The 14,670-nt window shown below is 40.6% G+C and overlaps 1 protein-coding gene across 5 annotated transcripts in view; it reads left to right on the plus strand.

The window, feature by feature from the left end:
• Positions 1-14,408, plus strand: part of C9orf72 (C9orf72-SMCR8 complex subunit) — a 35,084-nt gene extending 20,676 nt beyond the window's left edge. For 3 of the 5 annotated variants that reach the window (XM_062208109.1, XM_062208110.1, XM_062208112.1), the window contains exons 8-11: positions 4,856-5,091; positions 9,874-9,931; positions 12,305-12,414; positions 12,550-14,406. In XM_062208109.1, the coding sequence (XP_062064093.1) occupies positions 4,856-5,091; positions 9,874-9,931; positions 12,305-12,414; positions 12,550-12,736 (591 nt within the window). In that variant the 3' untranslated portion in view covers positions 12,737-14,406. Of the gene's footprint in view, positions 1-4,855; positions 5,092-9,873; positions 9,932-12,304; positions 12,415-12,549 lie in introns of all 5 variants that reach the window. The other 2 variants (XM_062208114.1, XM_062208113.1) reach the window with 1 other exon arrangement.
• The last annotated feature ends 262 nt before the right edge of the window (positions 14,409-14,670 follow it).

Genomic DNA, 14,670 nt, shown 5'->3' on the forward strand with positions numbered 1-14,670 from the left:
TTTTAGTTTTTTCTTTTTTAATGATTTTATTTATTTATTTGTAAAGCAGAGTTATAGAGAGAAGGAAAGAGATTTACTATCTGCTGGTTCACTCCTCAAATAACCACAAAATCCAGGGCTGGGCCAGGCAAAAGCCAGGAGCCAGGAGCTTCATCTGGGACTCCCACATGGGTGGGAGGGGCCCAAGCACTTTGGGCCATATTCTGTTGCTTCCCCAGGAGCAATAATAGGGAGCTGGATTGGAGGCGGAGCAACCAGGACTTCAACAGATATCAGAGATGACTCCCTAAAATCTATACAGAAATGTGGCCCCTTAAAGTTCCCAGAATCGCCATCTGGGATGCTCCATATGCTAACGGAATTTGGGGTGCTATATGATATCACCATATGCTTATTACTAAATCCCCAATATTAATAAGCCCGAGAGGGTTCTTGCCCAATATTTAGAGAAGAATTCTAACTACCGGCACAGATAAACAAGGCAGCACGATACATTTTAGGCTTTTATTTAGTGCGAAAGGTGGATAGGAGAGTGAGAGCTTTATTTAAGAGAGAGGGGGGTAAATCTGGGTTCATACTGAGCACCAGGAACCAGCCACATGGAGGAGCATCCAGGCCAGGAAGCCTAGGGTAGGTGGCCCAAAGGCCATGCGCCCTGGAGGCCCAGGGCTACAGCAAGTTTCCTCCTGGCAAGAGGCCAGGGAAAAGAGAAGGGGGAACACACCATGTCCCAGGCTTTTAACCCACTTCCAGAGGGGAGTGGTTAATTAACCTGATTGGCTGGTGGGCACCCAGGTATGGCCAGGTAGGAGCATGAGGTCATACAGGGGCGTGGTGAAGGTATGAGGTAGGGTTTGAGGTCACACAGGGTGTGGTGAAGGCGTGGTCTTCCAGCTCACAAACCTAATCGATTTTGACCTGTATGCCTGCCTATTTCAAAACCAATGCCTGTATGGGATTTTGGCATCCCAGACAGCAGCTTAACCACCACGCCACAATACCAACCCACCAGATTTCGAGTTTTGTGTTATTGATACTGTCTTTTGTTTGTGTACCATGTTCATTTATTGAAAAAAAAAAATAAGTACTGCAGGGTCTTAGTCCACCTGGATGAGGATGGACTGGGTCCGAAGAAAGGTAAGTGTGCCGCTCGCCCGTTCCCCAGCCTCCCGATCCTGGAGACAGTCAGACACAGCGGGGAGTCAAGTCAAGCAAGCAAGAACTCGGTTTATTACGTGCGTAGCAAAGCCTTTTAAAGCACAAGACCGCAGGATTATTGGGGTAGGGCATAAGGATCAACCAATTACTTAAAAGGTCATTTTACGGGGCAGCTTTTTACAGGAGCAGCCACTTGTCTGTACACTCATCATCAGTTGTCGTCACCTCCCCTGATGCTGCGCAGGCAATCAGCTTTGGTGGTAGACAGCTTTGGATACCACCCACCTTACTTCCTTTGGACGCCATCTTTGAATTGCCACGAGTGCCTAATTTCCCTGCAGGCGCCATCTTTGAATTGCCTCCTGTGCCTAATTTCCCCACAGAGTACATAGGATTTTGAGGATATATAAGAATAATGCAGGGCTGGCGCCGCGGCTCAATAGGCTAATCCTCCACCTTGCAGTGCTGGCACCCCTGGTTCTAGTCCTGGTCGGGGCACCGGATTCTGTCCCGGTTGCTCCTCTTCCAGTCCAGCTCTCTGCTGTGGCCCAGGAGTGCAGTGGAGGATGGCCCAAGTCCTTGGGCCCTGCACCCGCATGGGAGACCAGGAGAAGCACCTGGCTCCTGCCTTCAGATCAGCGTGGCACGACGGCCGCAGCAGCCATTGGAGGGTGAACCAACGGTAAAGGAAGACCTTTCTCTCTGTCTCTCTCTCTCTCACTGTCCACTCTGCCTGTCAAAAAAAAAAAGAAAAGAAAAGAAAAAGAATAATACACACACTATGTAAGAAATTTGTTTTGTTTTTCTTCCATTTAATTGAGTCTGCTTTTCAAGGAACAATACAGGTAAAGGTAAATTAGCAATTATTTTCAATAATTAAAGACAAGATAGTTGTTCACTTTTATTGAATCTATTACTGGTGTTCCAATTTTAATCAAAGGTGAGAAGAAGTAGCTTTCCTAGAAAAATTCATATTCAGCTTTCACATTTTCAATAATTTGCCTGCTATGAGCTCAGAGTTTTCTAATTTAGAGACTAGTGAAAGGAAACACTTTTCTCATTTGAATTTTTACAAATCTGATAATTAGAACCTTTTTCTGTTAAAAATGTAACAGAGTGCTTAATACTTTTACTTCCTCAACACCCTCTCAATTATGTTATTATACCCCTAAAATACCATGTGGGTGCAGGGGCCCAAGGACTTGAGCCATATTCTGCCGCTTTCTCAGGCCATAGCAGAGAGCTGGATTGGAATTGGAGTATCCGGGTCTTGAACCAGCGCCCATATGGGATGCCGACACTTCAGGCCAGGGCTTTAACTTGCTGCGCCACAGCACCAGCCCCTAAGTTGTATATATTTATAGAAAATACCCAACATTATCCAAAGATGCTTATCACAGCATTAGAAGAGTTGAAAAAGGAAATAGCTTCTGTTGTCTATTTATAGCACAGTACCTACACTTTAGGCCCTTGTTGCTAGCTAACCAACTGGCTATACCTAAAAAGAAGTACATTCTTTACTTGTAAAAGTATGTATTCACTGTGATTTTTTTAAGAACCATAGAGTAATCAAGAAAGGAAGAATCACTTGTAATTTTACAATCCAGTGGATAACTACTATTAATATTTGGCATAATTCTTTCTAGTCTGTCTACCCTACATTTCTTTTTTTTTAAGATTTATTTATTTATGGCCAGCGCCACGACTCACTTGGCTAATCCTCCATCTGCAGCGCCGGCACCCCTGGTTCTAGTCCCGGTTGGGGCACTGGATTCTGTCCTGGTTGCTCCTCTTCCAGTCCAGCTCTCTGCTATGGCCTGGGAAGGCAGTGGAGGATGGCCCAAGTGCCTGGGCCCTGCACCCACATGGAAGACCAGAAGGAAGCACCTGGCTCCTGGCTTCGGATCGGCGCAGCGCGCCGGCCGTAGCAGCCATTTGGAGGGTGAACCAATGGAAAAAGGAAGACCTTTCTCTCCGTCTCGCTCTCTCTCACTGTCTAACTCTGCCTGTCAAAAAAAAAAAAAAAAAAAGATTTATTTATTTATTTGAAAGTCAGTTACACAGAGAAAGAGAGAGAGGTCCTTCATCTGCTGGTTCACTCCCTAATTGGCTGTGATGGCTGGAGCTGTGCTGATCCGAAGCCAGGAGCCAGGAATTCCCTCCGGGTCTCCCATGTGGGTGCAGGGGCCCAAGGACTTGGTCCATCTTCTACTGCTTTCCCAGGCTACATCAGAGAGCTGGATTGGAAGTGGAGCAGCCAGGACTTGAACCAATGCCCATGTGGAATGCCGGTACTGCAGGTGGCGGCCTTACCCACCTTACGCGCTACGCCCTAGATTTTTTTCAAACCACCTCGCAATCCTTTGGATTATACTCTTCCTGTTTTAACCTGCTTTTTTCACAATACATTATAAACCCCAATATCAGTACAAACTTTGGCAACTTTATCTTTAGCAGCTAAATAATTAACATTTTTATTTACTTAAGTGCTTCAAATTTTGGGTGCCTAGTTGGTTTTTGATGTTTTCACTATGAAAATTAGTGCAATAGTGAGCACTCTTGTTGCTAAAACTGTACTCAATTGTGATTAATATCTTAGAATAAATTTCTTTTTTAAAATTATTTTATTTATTTGAAAGAATTACAGAGAGAGGGAGAGCCAGAGAGAAAGAGGTCTTCCATTCTGCTGGTTCACTCCCCATATGACCACAATGTCCAGAGCTAAGCTGATCTGAACCCAAGATCTAGGAGCTTCTTTCGGGTCTCCCATGTGGGTGCAGGGGCCCAAGGGCTTGGGCCATCCTTCACTGCTTTCCCAGACCATAGCAGAGAGCTGGATCAGAAGTAGAACAGCAGGTGCCCATATGGGATGCTGGCACTGCCAGCTGGGACTTTAACCCACTGCGCCACAGTGCTGGCCCCTGAAGTAAATTTTTATAGATGGGGGTGGGCATTGTAGCACAGCTGGTTAAGCTGCCACTTGGGACACTGGCATCCCATAGTGGATTGCGTGGGATCAAGTCTTGCCTCTCCTTCTGATCTAGGTTCCTCCTAATGCACACCCTGGGAGGTAATAGATGAATGCCCAAGTGCTTGAGTCCCTGACCTGGGTCCCATAAATCAACTTTTGAAAAACACTTGTAGAGATGAATTTGCTAAATCAGAGCCAGTTTTTTTTTTTTCTTTAAGATTTATTTATCCCCACCACCACCGCCACCAAAATAAAAATAATAAAAAAAAAACTAATAAAAAGAAAAATCGAAAAAAAAATAAAAAACAAAACCAAAAAAAAGATTTTTTTATTTATTATTTATTTATTTGAAATTCACAGTTACATAGAGACAGAGAGGCAGAGAGAGAGAGGTCTTAGGTCTGCTGGTTCACTCCCCAATTGGCCACAATGGCTTGAGCTGTGCTGATCTGAAGCCAGGAGCCAGGATCTTTTTCCGGGTCTCCCACGAGGGTGCAGGGACTCAAGGACTTGGGCCATTTTCCACTGTTTTCCACGCCATAGCAGAGAGCTGGATGGGAAGTGGAGCAGCTGGTACTCAAACCAGCACTTATATGGGATGCCGGCAAATCAGGTGGCAGCTTTAACCACTATGCCACAGCATCGGCTCCCCCTTTTTTTTTAATTAAAATATTTCTTCATATCATCTGGCATATAAGACAGTAAATGTTCTTTTCATTTTGGCAGGATTCAACTGGAAGCTTTGTACTACCGTTCCGGCAAGTCATGTATGCCCCATATCCCACCACACACATAGATGTGGATGTCAATACTGTCAAGCAGATGCCCCCCTGTCACGAACATATTTATAATCAACGTAGATACATGAGGTCAGAGCTGACAGCATTTTGGAGAGCTACTTCAGAAGAAGACATGGCTCAGGATACGATCATCTACACAGATGAAAGCTTCACTCCTGATTTGTATGTAATGCTCATCATTTTTTTTTTCTTTTAACATTTTATTTTAATAATAGAGTGTACATACCATAATATAGTATACATATCAAGAAATGCACATACTTGTACAGATGAAGTATTTTGGCACCTGATCACACTCATCTAACCCCCAAGTTAAGAATAAAGCATGACTAGTGTCCCAAGAGCCCTCACTGTTCTCCCCTCTCCATTTCTTATTTTTTAATATGTGAACTAAGAATATATTGTCATTTACATGGTGTAATTTGATGAAGCAGTATTATAACTATATCAAATGACATGTCATCCACACAACTTTTATAGTCTATATATTAACTACCACAAATAAGAGGAAACATGTATTTATCTTTTTGGGTCTGGCTTATTTCACTAAGCGTAATGATCTCCAGTTGCATCCGTTTTATTGCACAGTTCAGAATTTCATTCATAATTATTACTGAGTAATATTCTATGTGTGTGTATATATATATATATATGTATGTATATATGTATGTGTGTGTGTATATATACACACACCACATTTTCTTTATCTAGTCACCAGTTGATAGACATCTTGGTTGATTCCATGTCTTTGCTATTGTGAATTGATGCTCACTCTTTTGATATTGTTGTCATGGAACAACATGAAACTCTCTTTCATGAATAAAAACAATCAGACAAATTGTGTTTAAAAGGAAATAAATATTACTGGCAGAATTATGCTTGAAGAAGCATTTAATCAATGATATATTTTGTTAAATGTTCATTCTTAATATAATTTTGTTTCCCATAAAATAGGTTAAATTAGGCCTTAGATACTTAAATATTTGTTGAATAAATAAGTATTGAGCTCCTAGAAACTATATTAGGTGCTGGGAGTAATAGGGTCCAGCCAGAGAGCCCCAGTATGTAACCCTCATTGAACAGGCTAAGTAAGCCAAAGAAGCAATTCTAGGGTTTTCTTTCATTGGTATATGAATATAAAATACAAGAGAATTGTTGAAATATATTAATAGAGCATTCTTTTACTTTGCATTTTATATTGTGTTAATTCATTTATCAGGAAGTCTGATCAGTAAATTAAAAAGTGGCAGTAATCAGTTGCTGAGTATAGACCCATCTAGAAACAACAAAGTTATGCTGATAAATCTATAATCCAAAAACCCCAAGAAAACGCTTAAGTGATGTTTTGAAGTCAGAAAAAAAATTGTAATGTGCTATTATGGTTCTCTAATCAATTAAAAGTGCTTGGAAAAGTACATGACACAGAATGTACTCAATAAATGTTAACTATACTAATCCAGGTTTAAATGTTTAAGGCACCCATAAATCTGGAGCAGTCAACACTGTTGTGTGTTTCTAAGGAAAGTTTGAGCTAAGGTAACGGACATGGGATTCATCAATAGCCACACACTAAGTGTTGACCAGAAACATAGAATAGGAACATTGCATCTGGGGGAAACTGAGCCTCATGATTCAGAAGATAACATAAGACCCATTTTCCCCCACATCTATTGATTTTCCCACATCTATTGATTGCCCATTCTCCAGTGTTCTTGGTTCCTTAGAAATGGGAATGGGTTTATTTTTATTTTTATTTATTTATTTATTTATTTTTGCCAGGCAGAGTTAGTGAGAGATAGAGACAGAGTTACAGACAGTGAGAGAAAGACAGAGAGAAAGGTCTTGCTTCCGCTGGTTCACTCCCCTAATGGCCACTATGGCCAGCACTGTGCCAATCTGAAGCCAGGAGCTGGGTACTTCCTCCCAGTCTCCCATGTGGGTACAGGGACCCAAGCACTTGGGCCATCCTCCGTTGCCCTCCCGGGCCACAGCAGAGAGCTGGACTGGAAGAGGAGCAACTGGGACTAGTACCCAGCGCCCCAACCGGAACTAGAACCCGGGGTGCTGGCGCCACAGATGGAGGATTAGCCAAGTGAGCCACGGCGCCGGTCCAGAATGAGTTTAGAAAATGAACTGGAGGACAAGCATTTGGTCTAGCAGGTAAGACACTGATTAAGTTACCTGCATCTCACAATAGAGTGCCTGGATTTGTTTCCTGGCTCTCACTCTTTATTCTAGTTTCCTGCTAATGCAAACCTTAGAAGCCAGCTGGTGATGGCTCAAGTGGTTGGATCCCTGCCACTGACATGGGAAAGCTAGATTACGTTCCTAGCTGCCAGCTTTGGTTTGGCCCACTCTCAGCTATTGCATGCATTTGGGGAGTTCTTACTGTCTTTCTGTCTCTCAAATACATTTTTAAAAATAAAATGAACTGGTCAAATTGGAATTCCATGCCATTAAGATTTCATATATTAGTAATTTTGGTAAACACATAGGAGTTCTTGAAATTTATGTGTGCCTTCAAGCATTTCCTTCATTTCTAATTAATTATTCGCTCTGTGTTTTGAAGCTTTTTTTTTTTTTTTTTTTTTTTGAGAATCAGAGAGAGAGAGAGAGCGCTCCCATCTGCTGTTTCACTCCCCAAATGTCCACAATGGCCAGGACTAGCCATATAGTCAGGACCAAAATCCAGATCTCCCATGTAGGTGGTAGGAATCCTATTACTTGAGCCATCACTGCTTGCCTCCCAGGATCTGCATTAGATGGAAGCTGGACTGCAAAGCTGGAGGTATATATACAACTCAGTTATGCTGATGTGAGATGGGAGTATATTAACCCATAGGTTAAATTAAATACCCCTTGAAAATCTGTTTGAGGGAAGTTAGTAAACTTTGTAATGGATTTGCAACCATTTACATTTTTGCTTTGTTGTTTGTGTGTGTGTGTGTGTGTATGTCTTTAACATTTCTTCCTGACTTTTTTTTAAAAATTGATTAATTGATGTATTGATTTGTTGATTTGAAAGGCAGTGATAGAGACTGAGGGAGAGACACTTTCCATCCTCTGATTCACTCCCTTCTGGCCACAAGGGCTAGGACTGGGCCAAGCAAAATCCAGGAGCCAGAAACTCCATCCTGTCCTCGAACACAGGTGGCAGGAACCAAAGTACTTGGGCTGTCTTTCACTGCCTTCCCAGGTGCATTAGCAATGATCAGAAGTGGAGCAGCCAGGACTAGAACTGGCATCCCAGTATGGGCTGCTAGCCTCAGAAGTGTCACCTTAACTTGCTGCACCACACTGCCATCCCCTTCTTACTTATTTTTAGCCAGCTCTGTTTTGCTAATTTGACAAACTATGATCAGCCAGCTATTCTTATTGTGTTGATCATGAAAAAAGTCATGAATTTTTAAATTTTATTTCCAGCTTTAAACAGATTTTCTAAGAAAATATTGTCCATAAATAGTATTTTCAACCACTAGATTGTGTGTTAACTTTTACATCATAGATTTATTTTACTCTTTAGTGTATTTCAAACTGTTTTTTATTTGTAGGTTATTTTAAAATTTAACTTAAAAGTAATTTCAGTTTTTTGCTAATGCAGTTAAAATCAGCCACTGGAAGCATTTTTAAATACTTTATCCATTTCTTTTTTTATTTTTTATTTTATTTTTAAGATCTATTTATTTATTTGAAAGAGATACACAGAGAGGGAAGGGGGGTCTTCCATCCACTTGTTCACTCCCCAATTGGCTGCAATGGCCAGAGCTGCACTGATCTGAAGCCAGGAGCCAGGAGCTTCCTCTGGGTCTAATGCAGGGGCCCAAGGACTTGGACTGTCCTCCACTGCTTTCCCAGGCCACAGCAGAGAGCTGGACCAGAAGTGGAACAGCTGAGTCTCGAACCAGTGCCCATATGGGATGCTGGCACTACAGGCGGCAGCTTTACATGCTACACCACAGCACCAGCCCCTATCCAGTTCACTTATGGTCACAATATTCATTCAATGAAACAGATATAATTAGAACACTAGACTTAAATAGTCTTAATCTCTCTTAGAGCCCAAGAAGGGGTACTGTCTGTTCCTGTTAGTAATGGGGAAATGCTGACTTTTTCCTCACTTCTGTTTCCTTCTCCTGTAGTTTGGTACGTCTGTCTCCTCAGACTGGGAAACTTGAGATACTTCCTGTTTAGTTCTATACACACCTTCCTCTTTCTCTGCCACTCCTGTCAGTTATATGATGGCCCCTACTGTTTTATCACTTACCTTATCAAGTGTTATAAACTCTGCTCTGTGTATCAGCTAGAAAAAAATGGAAGAGAGCTGGGGTCCAGGAAAAGAACATTCTTTTTGTTTGAGCATATTCTCTGCCCTGACAATATTGTCAGACAGGTGTTATCTTAAGTGGGTGTTATGTCTTGACTTCATAATCTGGTGATTGCACAGATAGGTAATACTTCGTTAGGTAGCTGGTTCATGTTCCTTACAGATAGTGGGCCTCTTAGTACAAATTCATTGATCATGATATTGTAGATTAGTGCCTGGGTATGTTCCTTCATCTCACTCAAATGTTTCTTAGCATTTGTTCTTGGTTTGGGGGTTGGATGTTATTGTGGGTGAGGGAGGATGGCTAGAATTGGTAGTTAATAAATTAGTTGCCTAATGCACTCAGCTTTTTGGTAAGATGTAAGTACTATAATAGATTTATAGATACTTATTTATCTTTTGGGGACTGCTTATACTCTCTAGAGAAAACACCAATACTACACAAATATATCTTTAAGCTAAAATGAATACATGTTTTATATCTCCAATTACATACATCTGTATTCCTACAAATATATTTATATACAATGTGCCATGAATTTGTTGGCTGAAGTGAGGGTTTATATAGAGTAGCATTGTGTAGCCATTTCAACATTTGGACTTTTTTCTTTTCCTTACAGGAATATTTTTCAAGATGTCTTACACAGAGACACTCTAGTAAAAGGCTTCCTGGATCAGGTAAACATTAAACCTGTGCTTGTCAGGACAATTAATATGACATATTTTCTTTTTTAATGTGTTATACAATGCCAGTACAATAATATAAAACATAGAATTAATTCCCTTTTCTTAATTTATTTTTTTTAAAGATTTATTTTATTTATTTGAAAGGCAGAGCTACATAGAGAGGTAGAGGCAGAGAGAGAGGTCTTCCATCTGCTGGTTCACTCCCTAGATGGCTGCAGTGGCCAAAGCTGCGCCGATCTGAAGTCAGGAGCTAGGAGCTTCTTTCAGGTCTCCCACACGGGTGCAGGGGCCCAAGGACTTGGGCCATCTTCCACTGCTTTCCCAGGCCATGGTAGAGAGCTGGATTGGAAGAGGAGCAGCCGGGACTAGAACCAGTGCCCATATGGGTAGCCGGTGCTTCAGGCCAGGGCTTTAACCCGTTGTGCCACAGCACTGCCCCCCCCCCTTTTTTTTTTAATTTCAAGCACTGCTCTGTAACACAAAGAGTGGGTTTTTGTTTTTTGAGGGGACAGAGATTATTTGCCTTAATTAAGCAAAAACTATTTTTAAAACCTAGTCTTCTTCTATTTAAATGATTGTGTCTTTATTGTCTTATTTTTAAATTATTTTTATTTACTTTATTTAATGAAAATGCAGAGAAAGTCAGAGATCACCCATCCAATGAACCTATTTGTTTCATTCTCCAAATGCCTCTAACAGCTGTGGGAATGGGCCAGCCCAAAGTTAGGAGCTGATAACTCACTCTTAGACCCACCGACTTGAGTCATCACCTGCTGCCTCCCAAGGGACACATTAGCAGGAACCTAAAACCAGTAGTGTAGCCAGGACTGAAACACAGACACTCCATAAGAAATGGAAGCATCCCAGGCAGGATTTTAGCTGCTCCACCAAACACCCACTTGTCTCTTTAAAAAAAAAAAAAAAAAAAAAATCTACTTAACTTACACATCTGAAGATTATAGACTTTTTTTTTTTGACAGGCAGAGTTAGACAGTGAGAGAGAGAGAGGCAGAGAGTTATAGACAGTGAGAGAGAGAGAGAGAAAGGTCTTCCTTCCGTTGGTCCACTCCCCTAATGGCCGCCACGGCCAGCGCTGTGCCAATCCAAAGCCAGGAGCCAGGTACTTCCTCCCAGTCTCCCATGCCAGTGCAGGGACCCAAGCACTTGGGCCATCCTCCACTGCCCTCCCGGACCACAGCAGAGAGCTGGACTGGAAGAGGAGCAACTGGGACTAGTACCCGGTGCCCCAACCGGAACTAGAACCCGGGGTGCCGGCGCTGCAGATGGAGGATTAGCCAAGTGAGCTATGGCACCGGCCTGATTATAGACTTTTATAGATGATATGGGACTTATCTTTTAATATAATGGAGCTGTATTGTAGTATCATTCTGCGGATCAGGCTAGGGAATTGTGTCATGGATGTAGCTTTGAAATAAGGAGATCCCATGGGGCCAGCATTGGGGCATAGCAGGAAAAGCACTGCCTGCCATGACAACATCCCATGTAATTGCCAGTTTGAATCTTTGTGGCTCCACTTCCAACCCAGCTTCCTGCTAATGACCTGGGAAAAGCAGGGGAGGTGGCCCAAATGCTTGGGCCCCTGTAAGCCATGTGGGAGATCCGGAGGAAGCTCCTGGCTCCTGGCTCCTGGCTCCTGGCTCCTGGCTCCTTGCTTTGGCCTGGCCCAGCCTCCACCCCTACCCCTAGTCTAGGAAGTAAACCAGCAGATGGAAAATCTCTCTGTCTCTCCCTCTGTGACTTTCAAATAAATAAGTAAACCTTTAAAAAATAATAATAATAATGAGATCCTTATGTTATGTGTTAGCTAGAAACTTTGGAGCAATGTCTTTGTGGCCTGTGACATAATGTAAAGTTAAAGAGTATTTTGTAGTCATGTAATTTCATGCTTTTCAAGTGAAATAAAACACCTTCCATTCTCTACCCTGACAGAAACTAATAGTTCCCAACCCTCAAGAGTGTGAATATATGAGCATCTCAAAAACATAGTCTAAACATGGCTCAGCTCCTGGAAACTTCAATTTTATTTGAAGGTTGGGCAGAAAAAGTTAAACAATAGCAACAAGAAATAACTTTCATAATTTTTAATAAAAATATATTCTGATATAGAATACAAAATTTGAGTGTTTTAAAAGTTAAAATAGAAAAATTTGTAAAGAGCTGTCAGATTGCTTCCAGACTCTGTACTGCCACCACAGCCCTGTCTGTTAGAGGACACCCGTGGAAATGCTTGAGAGATGCTCTAATGTGTATTGTCTGCTAGTTGTTATCAACACTGTCATAGAAACACGCTGTCTGGGTCGAATGGGAGCAAATTCTGTATTAAAATGGTTCATTTCCCTGCAGGTCTTTCATTTGAAACCAGGTTTATCTCTCAGGAGTACTTTCCTTGCACAGTTTCTACTAGTCCTTCACAGAAAAGCCTTGACACTAATAAAATATATAGAAGATGATACGTAAGTAAAATTGTCTACAAGAAAAACCTTTGCACATTTTATTTTGTCTTTTCCTTTTGACACTTTCTATATTATAATTTGGATTTTTGTTGTGGTTTTTTTTTTTTTCCTTTTAATTTTTCTTATTATTTGTAGGCAGAAGGGGAAAAAGGCCTTTAAATCTCTTCGGAACCTGAAGATAGACCTTGACTTAACAGCAGAGGGCGATCTTAACATAATAATGGCTCTAGCTGAGAAAATTAAACCAGGCCTACACTCTTTTATCTTTGGAAGATCTTTCTACACTAGCGTACAAGAACGAGATGTTCTGATGACTTTTTAAAGGTGTAACTGGTTAAGTATATTTCATTGCAATCATGACCGCTACTCAAATAGCTCAGTGGTGTGGGAAGCATCATTTTCCCCAGATTATGCCTCCAGAGCCCTACTCAGCCATTGCAGTTAAAGTTAGTTACACTACAGCTGTCACAGGAAGTCTGTAAAGGAATGTCAGGTACATCCTTAAATTGGATATCCCTTTTCTTCAATATGCTTTCTTGGGATGTAGACTTATGTTTACAGTTATAATAACTATTCTTGGTGTATTTTAAAGATATAATAACCGGATATAAACTTGACCACAACTACTGTTTTTTGAAACTTATGATTTATGGTTTACATGTATCAAAGTCAAGTCTGAGTTGGCTTTTTCAGATAGAATACCAGTTGACTTTCCATCTTTTGGTGTTCCTAAGTATGTGCGATTACTATAATACTTTTGCAGTCAGCTAAAAATTAGAGCTTTTTTTAAATCATTTCAGAAAGGAAGATAGCTTAAACAGACTAAGCTTTAGAGAGAAACTATTGATCAAGCAGATTTTCAATCTGAATGAATTATTAGATCCTGTTTTGTAGACTTAGTCCTTAGGATTTGGACTATGTAGAAATGTCAAGCAGTTATTTATAGTCCCTGATTATGATGAACCACAGTCAGCGTATTTTTCTGTTTTTTTATCGTTGTCAGTATCCTATATAGTTGAACTTTGTCCAAGAAAATATAGGAAATTTGATTTTTATGTTTTAATAGTTGTTGACAATTTTAAAGTTAATTTTCATTATTTTAAGCCAAATTGAAATGTGTACCTTCTGTGCCTTTTTTTCCTTGGAAAATATAACTATTCGGAAGAAGTTCAGATTTCACTGGTCAGTCATTTCCATCTGGTTTTCACTCAAAATCTTACCATGTACCTGATTTGGCAATCATTGTAACTTTAAGATTATAAAATGTGTTAAAGAATATGCTGACTTCCACGTTCCCTTTTTAGGAACAGAGAGCAGTTTCTTGTCTTCTTTGTTCTTATATTTCTGCCCATATTTTTTAAATTGTTGTCATGTTTCCTGCATTGGAGAAAGAATGGCAGGAGAAACTTTACTAAAGTGCTATTTTTCTAGGTGCTACTTTGGCAGAACTAAGTGATCTGTTTCTTTTGTCTCATTAATGTGTTTGGACCATTTTGCTAGCTGTAAATTAACTGATGATTATAATTTGTGCTTAGAGCAGGGTTAACATAATGGTATATACACGAGCACAAGTAAGTATTTTTATTTAAAACTGAGGAAGTAACACAAAAGGGAAAATGTATTTATTTATAAGAAAAAGATAAAAGTGATAGAGTCCTTCTGCTCTTACTCACCAAATTTAACAAAAAAGAAGCATCCTATTCTGAAAAGTCATAATAGCTTTCATATCATGATATATGTAGACATCTTGATTTTTTTTTTAGATACACATTGAGCAAGATGACTAATGTATTATAGTTTAGTCGTGGAAAAATGTGTAGATGCCACCTTGTAATGTCCCATCCTTGATGCTTTTTACACAGTGAATTCCTATTTAAGTGCTGACTGTTTTTTTTGCTGGTTTATTGTACTGTTGTATAGAGTGTAAGTTGTACAGTGAAATAAGTTATTAAAGCATGTGTAAACATTATTGTATATCTTTCTCCTAGATGGAGAATTTTGAATAAAATATCTTTGAAATTTGTTTCTTTTCAGTTATTTGTTCAGGAAAAGCACCACTATGATTATTGGAAGACTAATCGACATCCTCTTCAGTTGACAGTTATGTTGGGTATAAACTATGTTTTTAAATTAAATTGCCGGCGCCATGGCTTAACAGGCTAATCCTCCACCTTGCGGCGCCGGCACACCGGGTTCTAGTCCCGGTCTGGGCGCCGGATTCTATCCCGGTTGCCCCTCTTCCAGGCCAGCTCTCTG

The sequence above is a fragment of the Lepus europaeus genome, chromosome 12 (genome assembly GCF_033115175.1).
Source record: "Lepus europaeus isolate LE1 chromosome 12, mLepTim1.pri, whole genome shotgun sequence".
Taxonomy (NCBI): domain Eukaryota; kingdom Metazoa; phylum Chordata; class Mammalia; order Lagomorpha; family Leporidae; genus Lepus; species Lepus europaeus.